Genomic DNA, 12747 nt, shown 5'->3' on the forward strand with positions numbered 1-12747 from the left:
GAAAAAGAAAAATTCAATTTGACGAGGAGGCCGATGATGAACTAAACTTTTCAGCTAGTGATGAGATGAAAATCCACACATTCTATATTATAATCGACACTCTGATAAGACACCTGAATAGACATCTGGAATCTTATCGACTTATTTATCAACGTTTTCGTGTTATTAACAGATTTGCCAAAATTAAGCAATGAAGAAATTATTAAAGAAGCTGAAAATCTGAAACAAAATAAAGACGACCAAGATATATCATTCATACATGAATGCATTCACTTAAAGGGTCATTTGACATAAGAAGAGTTAGTGCAGTCACTGAATGTGGATATGAGCTATTACCTCCGATTTCGTTGAACTTTTATCGATTTGCATGAAAATTTGTGAGTGGTTAGAGGATATCTCAAGGATATTGCAAGTTGACATGGTGTCAACTTGCCCAGTGTCATATCCCCAAAATTAGATAGTGGGACAAATTCTAAGCAAAATGTGTTACATAAAGCTATTAAAATAAATCAAAACTTTTTGAGTTATTAGAGATCAAAGATTTAAATTTTTCGTGAGAAAAATGCATGTTTTTAACCGATTTTTTATAAATAACTCAAAAACTATAAGATTTTACCAAAAAGTTATTATTACCAAAATTTAAGCTAATAAAAAATGAAATAAACTCCTTACTGGAAAAACCTTTTAATGTTAACTAAAAGTGAGTTATAATAGGTAATTGAATGTATATTTGAATATGTATAAATAACGGGAAAATGATGCATTTTATAACATAACCTTATTAAACATTTGTCAAAGTACTTAGAAAAATATCTATAAAATGAGCCCCCGAACAAGTTGATAACATTAAAATTTATGCACCAAATATTTTTCAAAATTTAGCTTTTAAGAATTTTTCCAATAAAGCTATTTTTTTTTAAATAACTCCGTTAATTTTTATATCAGGTTTGCCTAAAAACCATTTACTTTTAAAACGATCAAAGTTAATTTTAATGGCTATTAAACCACGTTGAATTTAATCTTTTAAACCCTTACTTTTTTAAAAATAAAAGGTTGAATGGCACCGGTTACATGGTTCTCGCAGCAAAATTTAAGATTTAAACGTTTCTATCTCGGTTAATTTTTAAACTACAGAAATAGTAAAAAGGTAAAATGTTTGGCACAGAAAAAACTAAAATTTGGATATACATATATCGCTTTTTATGTATATTGAGTATTTTTTGGAGTTATTATCAAAAGAAAATGAAAATTACGATAATTTTAAAAATTCTAAATCGGTCAGAATTGTTGAAATCATTATATTTTACTGGTATATTTTATAAAATGCATTGTTTTCCCGTTATTTAAGCTTGAATACTTAGATTTGCGTGTTCGTCGAAAAAAATATACATTCAATTACCCATAACTCACTTTGAATTAACATTAGTTTAGTTCTTTAAGTGAGGAGTGTGTTCAGATTTTCACTATATTTAATTTTGGTAATAATAACTTTTTTGGAAAATCTTATAGTTTTTGAGTTATACGTGAAAAACAGCTTTAAAACATGCAATTTTTTACGAAAAAATAAAATCTTTGATTTTTAATCACTCAAAAAACTCTCTATCGATTTATGGTATTATCTAAAAAATAATAATTTTCACCCCTGAGAAGGGGTGGCATCCACCACCAGGGTAAAATCGCAAGTTGGCATCATGTCACCTTTGTTCCTTGAGCTATCCTCTAACTTTCATGAAAATCAATGGAGGTTCAACGAAATTGGAAGTGAAAACCTTCAACGACTGCACTAAGTGGATTGAAAAATATTTTTCCACCTACCTCTACCGAAAGTATACTTTTTCGGACCTGATTGTAGGGAGCACAGTTGTACTTTTCCTCCCTAGGGAGGAAAAGTAAAAGTGACGTCATGATATTTCATTCATGAAATATAACTTATTGACGCCCTGTATAATATTTATTTTCTATTACGTAAGTATCTATACATTTTAACGTTTATTTATAAAACACACTATATTTTGCAGAATGGTAAAAAACAGTAAATTTTTATTTTGATTTAACAATGTTTACATTAATAATTTGACTTATATTTGACAGTTGACAGTTATATTGTACCTACTTGTTAGTTTTAGTTCTAATAAATTTTGTTGGTTAGTTGCATAAAATAAATTAAGTAAAAATGAAAAAATGACTTGTTATTTGAGAAAGGTGGAAAAACCATATGTATAACATGGGAGTAAAGTGCCTTTTCCTTCCTTGAATGATTACTGCCCTCCGCTACGCGTCGGGCAGTAAACTTCATTTTCGGGAGGAAAAGTAGCACTCTCCTCCCTTGTTATACAAATAGCTATTCCCTAATTTTGACATTGCTTTGCACATTTATTTGTGCATCCCAGTTGCCAATATGTCCGCTGAGAGGTCATTTTCGAAAATGTCAAGAATTAAAAATAATTTCCCATCAAGTATGACGCAAGAACGTGTTCACAATTTGACGATTTTGTTAAGAAAAAAATTTCTTTTTGAAAAGTTTCTTTTTGAAAAGAATTCTCCGATGTGATCGAACTAAAGTGACGATTTTTTCTGTTATAGGTATATAACATTTCTGCAATTTTTTTTTTGCAAAAATGGTAGGTACATGTTTCAAGGGCGGCTACTAATAGAGAATTGCCTAGGGCGTCAATTGACCTAAACGCGGCCCTGCCCCGCGGAATAAGTGGTCAAAAAGTAAAAATATTGCTCGTAATTATTTTTTGCAAATTTGCCATCTGACTTATACCCACCCCTGGATATTAATATTAATTTCCTTACCTTCGTTATAATTAGTTAGATCTTGACTATCCAAAAAAGTCTCGTCTGCTTCGTTGAGCGTTCCGTATCCTACCGACCACGAACAGATGGCTCTTCGTTTCTCCCTCCTGGAGATGGGAGGATCGGCCCAAGCGGCGCTCAAACAGGCCGGCCGACGCTTTCCGACGCCACCGGCGGCGCCTCGCAGCGGCAACGACGGCTTATCACTGCATAACGGTTTCGTGGGAAGAGTCATCGCGACCTATTTCACTGTTGTTGTTTCTATGTCGAAGCACTGGACTTTCGTACGACGTCTGGAACAAAGGTAAAGGTTAATTGCAGCAGTACTTAAAACTTAACTAACTTAAAACAAGAGAAAACTACTTATCTATAAATAGCAGTAACGGATCTACGGATTGAGGGAGCAAATAAGAGAAATTTCCCCTCCAACAAGGCCCAAAATTAGAGAAAAAAATCGTTAAAACATAAAATTATTTAGTCCGTCTAGAAAGTATCCGGCAAAAAGAAAGCAGAATTATAATTTTACGGTATTTATTTCTATCACTTGAAACATTAAATTTCAACAAATAATTCATCTCATTTACTCATACAACCTCCATTTAAATCTAAACACTTAAATAAACGTCCCGGTACACCCGAACCTAGGTCAAGGCCTGTTTCGATAATGGTGTTCCAGGCCTGTAAAACTGACCGAATCAAACCTTCTTTATCTCGTGGCACTGCTCGTTCCACTTCAATCTTCATCAGTCCCCATATGTTTTCAATGGGGCTAAGATCTGGAGATGCTGCTGGCCACGGAATTGTTGCCAATTCGTGTTCTTGCATCCAAGCTTGAGTATAAGCAGTATAAGCAGAAGTATGGCATCTTGCATTATCTTGCTGAAAACGCCACCCCTCTGGATATAAAACACGAGCCGTTTCAAGAAGAAAACCATTTAGGATGTCACAATATTTCGCACTATCAACAGTACCATTCACTATACAGAGAGGTGTAGCACCACGCTGAGATATTGCTCCCCAAACCATTATTTTAGTGGGAAATTTGGAAATTTGAACGGTAACATTTTCTCTTGATAGGATTTTTAGATGATTTGTACCAAGCTGAAAACAACTTTCATCAGATATAAAGACATTATTAAAATTATCTTCTCGAAAACGTTGACAAAAATCTATTCTTCGTTGCCTTTGCAGAGGTGTCATTGTAGCGATTTTTTTTGGATTCCTTGATATGTAGCCTTGATTTTTCAGTGACATGCGGACAGTCTCTTGGCACACTTTTATTCTTCGTTGATTTCCAAATCTGTTCTCTAATTTTCGAAACCCTAGACACGGGTTTTGTCGTCCTAAAGCCACTAAAGCATTTAAATTGTCTCCGCGAATCTTACGCGGTCTACCCGAAACTGGTCTATGTCTCATATCTATGCCACTTTTTATCCTCTTTATTGTCTCATACACTGCACTTTTTCCGAGTTCAGTCAATTACGTTTCGGACACCCTTTCTATAAAAATATTCCGCCACTTTTCATTTTTCTACTTGCGACATTATTTCACAAATCTTAAGTCTGTTTACAAACAACAATATTTGACAGATGGTGTTGTCATGCGATTTTGTCTATAACCTACTATCGCCACAACCTACTTGATGCATTACTTTTGTCTTAAAATGTTACAAAGAGGAAATCTATTAAAATTAGGAAAAATATAAAATTCCGGATACTTTCTAGACGGACTATATTAGCTGATATGAAACAAACCATAGACAAATTCAACCGAATAAACCCATGGCATGGCAACTGTTGCCACTCACCGTCCTCAATGTGAAGACATAATATTGTCTGTAAGAAGAAAACCATTTGTAAGAAGCAACACACATTTGGAAGCAAAACACTTCCTCGTGGGAGTCATAACGTGTGATTCAATATTATTGTCACCAAAGGTGGCTCTGAACGACAGAGATAGTGCATGTCTATAAGTGTATGTCTATTCTTAATTCAGATATACTTTCCAGTTTACGTCAACTTAACAAGAAAAGTTAGGTTATGTTGGTGGTGGACATATACAGCATCTTGTTTGATTTTATTTATTATTGTTACTTAGAATTTTGTTAATTCTTTTTATTTTTGATTAAAGTTCTGTGTTACAGGTTTTGACTGAATTTTTATGTTTTATAATGTTAATCAAAATTAATCGATAAACCAATGATATAAATTCAGAATAAAACAAGACATACGTAATTTTTTGCACGGCTAGCTTTGATCCCAATAATTGTGGATCGCTCGTTATAATGCCCAAGGGCCAATATATCCACCCATTGGATTTTTCAATTATTTTGTCAATGTAAGACATTTAGTCAGTCAATACTTAAAAGATTTTAACCGATGTATTCTTGGTGGCTCAGCATGCCATGTCTGTAACAACACACACTGATGATTTTATTTCTAGATAGCGAAAACGTTTTGTGATAATTGTAATCGTTTAAGGGTTTTTAGATAAATACCTATTATAAAAGATTTATCATTAAGTTTATTAATTTTAATAGTGTTATGTTTTCTTTGGATTAAATTTTGTTGTTAAAACAAGTAATATATGTTTATTATTTTGGCGTATAATCTTTGGGATATAACATTTTATGATAAATATATCAAGTAATAAATAAAATAATCTTTATTGTATTTACACAAAATATAAAATATGTACATATATATCAAAGATGAGGAGTACAGCGAGCTAATCGTATTTAAATATCTGCCACGAATATTTTCAAAACTGAGATTGAAAAAAAAATATTTTTCTACCCCAAACTTATATCACATTTGCCTTTGTCACGTTCTATCATTCTAAAATCATCAATTTATGTACTTTGGGATTTCAAACAATAAATGAAAAAAAAACTAAAAATTTGATTATGTATTGTAAAGATGAAAGTCGTGAGACCTGTTGTGGAGGGGCTCTTCATACTACGTTACTGTTTTTTGACATTGGGGGCCAGGAACAAACGAACATAGTGAAGAGAAGCCACGTAGCCTCAGTCTTAAGTTATTATGGACCTAACTCCCGTTGTAGGTCATAGTTTTCAAGAAGATGAACTACGGAAAAGTAGTGAATAAACTCGCAGTGAAGCTAAGCAACAACCGAAAAAGAACCAGAGAGCCGGAGCGACCCATCGAGGAAATCTGCCCTCTTGTCTTCTCAACTGCGGAATACTGCTCTACAGTCAAGCTTGACAGTCCACACATACACAAAGTAGATGCCCAATTGAACAATAATCAATACGATGGTAATAATTGCTGACGTTATCAAATCCCCTACGCAATGACTCCCAGTACTGAGGCACGTTCCACCACCTAAACTACGGCGCATACACTCCCTCACTATAACCCGATCAGGGAACACAAAATTTTACGAAAACCTTAAAAAAAATAAAGGAAGGATGAACATTTGGGAATAGGTAGTTGAAATTGTCTATTATTATATAAGAAAAAGTTTACAATTCTATACCCCCTCCATTTTACAAAAATTGGGAAATACGGGGTGAAAAATATTTTCTCGTGAGTGAAAAAATATACGTTCAAAATAGGCCAGGAATTGGATAAAATGACTAATTCTAAGCAACTTTTGTTCTATAGAGTTAGGCGATAAAGTTAGGCGATAACTTCGTTAATAATAATTGACTTATGATCCTTCTCAAATATGCCGGGAACGTTAATAAAAAAATAAAATATTTAAAAATTTCAAAAAATTTCGTTTTTTTTTCTACTTTCTTTGCTTATTTTGGACGATTATTTAACTTTAAAACGATTCATTTTGGAACAAAGTCGTATAGGAATAAAACAAAGATAATTAAATTTTCTATTAGATACGATTGGTTAAAAATGTCTAAATTTAACACCCTTGCTGCAATAGCAATAAATATAAAATAAGGGGGCAAAACAAGCTTGTCCTTATTCAATGTTTTTCCATCACTTAGGTTACATTTGGAACCTTCCTAATTCGCTTAGAAAATTTTTGTAATGTGCTAAAACCGCCCACCAAATTTCATTAAAATTGACTTACTAGATTTTGCAATCTAAACTTATTTTAAAAAATAAAAAATTTTTAAAATCTTGCACAACAAAAACTAGAACATACAAAGATTTGTCAATTTTTTTACATATAAAGAAGCACTCCACCTATCTAATGCACTTTACAGAATTGAAATCGGATTATTTAAGCAGCCTCAGCAATGTTTTAAAGTTATAAACAATTTTTTGGCTTATAAACAAATTGTGCTGTGTCCAGGAGGGGGTGCTACGGGCTCCTTTATTTAGATGGACTTACCCAAGTTTTTTTATGTATTTTGACCCGTAGAACACGAATTTTTTGGGTAACAGTTAATCCGGATATCGATAAGATTGTTATAAACAAAGAACTTGAGGAATTACATAACATCGATTTTTCGCAAAATAAAACATTTTTTTTTGTATTTCTTGGGTAATTCTAAGCAAAAAATGTTCTTACAAAGTTTTTTTCGTAGGATGCATAGTTTTCGAGATAAACGCGGAGGAACATTAAAAAAATCGAAAAATTGCAATTTTTGAACGAGAATAACTTTTGATTAAAAAATAACATAGCAAGTGTGCTGACAGCAATTTGAAAGTTTAAGTCAAATTATACCGGTTTTAATTATTTGCATTGCTAAAAATTAATTTTTTTATTATTAAACAAAGCTATTTGTTTATAAGCCAAAAAATTATTTATAATTTTAAAACATTGGTGAGGCCCCTTAAATAATCCGATTTTAATTCTGTAAAGTGTATTAGATAGGTAGAGCACCTCTTTATATGTAAAAAAATTAGCCAACTTCTAAATGGTCTACTTTTTGTTCAGAAAGATTTTAAAAAATTTAAACTTTTTTAAAAACATTTACATTGCAAATTTATTATGCAAAATCTATTAGGTCGATTTTAATGAAATTTGGTAGACCATTTAAGTAAGTTATAAGAATTTTCTAAGCGAATTACTAAGGTTCTAAGGGCCACCAAAGTGGTTAAGAAAAATTGAATAACAACAGGCGTATTTTGCCCCCTTATTTTGTACTTATTGCTATATTGCAGAAAAGGTAAAAGACATTTTTGACCAGTCGTATATCATACAAAATTCAATTAGCTTTATTTTATTTCTGTACGACTTTGTTCCAAAACTAACCGTTTTAAAGTTATAAGCAAAGAAAGCAGAAAAAAATCGACGTTTTTCGAAATTTTTAAATATTTTAATTTTTTTATTAATGTTCCGGGCATATTTGAGGAGCATAAGTCAATTATTATTACTGAAGGTGTCACCTAACTTTATCTGCAAAAATCCGAATGCCACCTCTCACATCGAAAAATACACGTTTTTTTACAGATTAGTCCTGGTCTAGTGTGAATATGTTCATTTTTAACAAAAAAAAAACATGTTTTTGGACGGTTTTTCGCAGATAACTCAAAAAGTAAGTATTCTGGCAAAAAAATATTCTGAATAAAAATATAGCTTATAAAAAATTTAAAAAAATATTGTATGTATGAAGTATGTAGACCCAGTAGAAGCAGAGTTGTAGCTAATGAAGAGTAGGTTCTTCTTCTTCAAATTCCAAATCGAATATTTCAATGTGAAAAAACCAAAAAACAGAGCACTTTTCGGGAAAAATTCATTACAACTTTTTTAAAGTGTTTAAAAAAAGGTTTATTTTTGTTTTTTAAAAAACTTCTAACAAAATAAGTGAGTTACGCTCAAAATATTGTTGGTCCCTTTTATTTTTTGGTAAAAAAATCGCGAAAATCAACCTCTAATTAGCTTCCCAAATAAAATTAATCGTTACCGCTTCAGAAGTTACTTTACTTATAGCTCGGGCGGTAGTGTCAAATTTGACCGGAGCATTTTAGCATGGCTGATTTCATGGCTGATTTTCTGATATGAGACAATATAAAAAAACCTGTATGTCTTTTATAAAATCGCAAACTATGCATTTGGTAGAAAAAAGTATACGCAATATTTTTGAGTATTTTTACCCCTAGCGTTTCGGGTGCTTTAAACTATATATTTTCATCCAAATGTAATGTGCAACATCTTCACGTCTGGCGCCACCCTAAAAATTTTTATATGGGCACCCATAAGAATGTGTGTGTGTGTGTGTGGGGGGGGGGGGCACCTGTGCTAGTTTTGCAGGCGGGCACCTTATACCCTAGCGCCGGCACTGCTTGTTTCACACAGAGTATTCAGTAAATAAATGAACAGTTTAATATTTATTGCTTAAGACGTTGTTCTGAAAAGACGCGTTTGTTTAAAGACATAGACCCAATGTTTTATTGTTTGCTATTATGTATAAAACTGCTAGCAATATTAGTAAAGGCTGTGAGTGATAAAAACGAAATGAAAAGTATGCGATAAAAGTAATATACTAATTCTTTTTAATTCTAAAATTAGTCCAGGGTAATAAGGTTTTTTCCATGACATTTGAACAGCCAGGATACTTAAGTGTTTTTTCGACAGGTAATACCTATAAGATCAAATTGTAACTATTTCCTGCGTAGGATCTGGCGGCCATTTTTCTTTATAAACAATTAAGTGTCAAAAAATGGCATTTTTTACTTTTTTTTCAAATCAATGGAAAACATTGAAACTTATGGTTTTTTCAGTACAAATATTTTCGAGATTATGGAAAAAGCTTTAAAATGACGTATTACAAAGTTTGATATACTCTTTTATTGTTAATATAATTGCGAAAAAAGGTCGGAATTGCAAAAAAAAAATATTTTCGCAATAACTGTTGTAAAAATTAGTGTACAGCTTTGAAATTTTTGTCAAATAAGGGTTCTTTGGTGCTTAACATGTGATAAAAATTTCAAAGCGATTCATTCAATTGTTTAAATTTTATTGAAATTGTTTATCCCAGAGAGCATTTTTTTGCAATAACATAAGTCAGAAGAAAATGACGCTAGAACCATTCCACAGGTGTCAAATGAAAGAGCATGAGCATTAAAAAAAAAGTGAATAAAAATGCATTTATTAGTAATAAATAATTATGCAAAAGTATCGTAAATATTTCCTTATAAACTTTTTATTTTGTTATATGTATAAGAAATTATACATATTTATTACAATTTTTTATCAATTATGATAGATAACATTAGCTGGTAGTTGTGCACTTAAAACAAGGTAAAAAAGTTAATTTTTTTGGAAAAAGTTATTTAAAAAGTTTTTAAAGAAAAATTGACGATACTTTTGCATAATTATTTATTACTAATAAATGCATTTTTATTCACTTTTTTAAACCATATTCAAAATGTAGCTCATGCTGTTTCATTTGACACCTGTGGAATGGTTCTAAGGTCATTTTTTTCTGACTTATGTTATTGCAAAAAAATGCTCTCTGGGGTAAACAATTTGAATAAAATTTTTATCACATATTAAGCACCAAAGAACCCTCATTTGACAAAAATTTCAAAGCTGCACACTAATTTTTACAACAGTTATTAAGAAAATTTTTAAAAAATCTTTTTGCAATTCCGACCTTTTTTCGCAATTATATTAACAATAAATGAGTATATCGAACTTTGTAATACGTCATTTTAAAGCTTTTTCCATAATCTCGAAGATATTTGTACTAAAAAAATCATAGTTTCACTGTTTTCCGTTGATTTGAAAAAAAAAGGGAAATTAATTGTTTATAAATAAAAATGGCCGCCATATCCTACGCAGGAAATAGTTATAATTTGTTCCTATAAGTATTACCTGTCGAAAAAACGCTTCAGTACCCTGGCTGCTGAAGTGTCACGAACAGGGTATATTTTTGTCTTATTAGCCTGGCTTAAATAGGGTATATTTCTTTTCTATGGATTCTATACAATATGCAACTTCTCTCACTACTTACATACATTCAAAACGAACAATGCCTCACGCGGTGAGAAAAGTCGGCCATTGCAGTGAGAAATATTTTTTCTCACGGGTTCATATAATATACTTAAAAGCACCTAAATTATTTAATTTTGAAGTTTGAACTCTTGACAAAACCGCATGCATAGAAAAAGTACAGTGTACAACACATGAGAAAATTGCATATTTCTCCCTCGCTTGATTTGCGGCCCTCGCCTTGTGCATCGGCTCGTGCCAACAAACTTCTGCGCTCGTGAGAAATATGTATTTTTTCTCACTTGTTGTACAATATACTATTATATTCGTGAACTTCAAACCACGTCGGATGTGCACTCATGGCCCACCCTCACCCCTGTCGTATCCTTCTTGAAAGAATTCACTAAAAAACGAACTTTGCTTGGAAAGTTTATCCTAATAGACCTGGATCCCGCGTACCAAAAAAAGTTTATTAATAGCAAGCTGAAAATTTGTTAATAGCTAAACGGTGTCTAGTCGGAAAAACTTTGATGTATGGGAACACTGGAATAGGGGAAGTTTTAATTGTAGAACAGGTTACAAATTTCGAACGTCACACTTCGAAAACGTCCCATATATTTTGTCGGACAGAACTTACAATTGATTTGTTACCCTTTTATTAAACTCTCATGCAAAAATCAGACTGCTATTTACCACCAATATAATTCCTGTCATTTGACATGTTCTACGGGTCGGACTTATTGAAATGCCCAACATATTTGTCGGACAAACATTTTTTCATATACTATATATGTAAAGTTTTCTATTGAATAAACTTAAAACCAACTTGCACGTTTTCACAATCATAAACTTGTCAGGATGACACCTTCCACAGTTAAAATCACGTTCCATAATTAAAACTTCCCCTGTTCCAGTGTTCCCATACATCAAAGTTTGTCCGACTAGACACCGTTACGCTATTTAACAAATTTTTAGCTTCTTGCTATTAATAATCTTTTTTTTTTGGTACGCGGGATCCAGGCATATAATAAATTTTGTGAAATTTAGAAAAACGGTAGGTTTCAGTGTTTTATTTATGTTTCCACCTACCTACCTTATATTACGATATTACAAACAGCACGAAACGCATAAAATCGATATGGGAAAAAAGGATATTGCATTCGTATTTTTATTAGCATCAACAAAGAAACAATCATATATATACAAAGGTTTTTTATATTTACTCCTCTTATTTAAAATGTGTAGATAAGATAAGGCTGGAATTGCACAATCAGATAAATCTAACATCTACGAGTATAACAATATAAAAACAAACTGTAATCTTACTTCTAGATTAAATCTAATTATATGGGGTGTGTGGAAACAAGCGGGACGGACGAATATTTCGCAAAAAGAAGATCGAATCGAAAAACTGAAAAACACGTTTCAATATTTTTCAAATATCTATTAGTCTAAGATACGATATAATAGTCTAAGAGCTAGAGCCGAAAAATCATCGTCATAAGTAATAGGGAGTTTGGCATGGGCATGTGAAATGTGTCTATTGTTTATTGATAATTATGACCTCTTTCAGGCTGACAGCTCAGTGGATACAGAAAGTAGCAATAAGGGATGAAAGGGGAAAGTTAGTGTAGTCTTTAAAGGTTATCACCTCCTCTTTTGTTAAAACTCCATCGATTTCCCTGAAAATTCTTGACTAGTTAGAGCATATCCCGAGAAATAAAAATGATTTAGTGGCAACCTGCACTTTGACCCTGGGGGTGGATACCACCCCTTCTCGGGGGGTGAAAACTATTTTATTAAAAATAACCCCACAAATCGATAGAGGGACAAATTATAAGTAAAATTTGTTATATCATGTTATTAAAACAAATCAATACTTTTTGAGTTATTAAAGATCAAAGATTTGTCTGTGTAAGAGCACATGCGTGAAGTTATAGACAAGGCGGAAACGGCGGGTTCGTTGGGAAAAATATTCCCATGAGATATTTTTGCATAATCACATTCGTGAGACATCCCAGAATAAGGTTCAAGAAGTCGCCCACGAGAAAAGTGGGCCAATTTTTTTTAACAATTTTT

At 32.1% G+C, this 12747-nt stretch overlaps 1 protein-coding gene across 3 annotated transcripts in view; it reads right to left on the minus strand.

Annotated features, from left to right (window-relative positions):
- The window catches only part of LOC126891952 (E3 ubiquitin-protein ligase RNF19A), a 507192-nt gene that overhangs the window by 220642 nt on the left and 273803 nt on the right, over window positions 1-12747 (minus strand). For all 3 annotated transcript variants that reach the window (XM_050661302.1, XM_050661301.1, XM_050661303.1), the window contains one exon: window positions 2803-3095. In XM_050661302.1, the coding sequence (XP_050517259.1) occupies window positions 2803-3037 (235 nt within the window). In that variant the 5' untranslated portion in view covers window positions 3038-3095. The remainder of the gene's footprint in view (window positions 1-2802; window positions 3096-12747) is intronic.

Source organism: Diabrotica virgifera, chromosome 9, assembly GCF_917563875.1.
Source record: "Diabrotica virgifera virgifera chromosome 9, PGI_DIABVI_V3a".
In the NCBI taxonomy this organism is placed as follows: Eukaryota; Metazoa; Arthropoda; class Insecta; order Coleoptera; family Chrysomelidae; genus Diabrotica; species Diabrotica virgifera.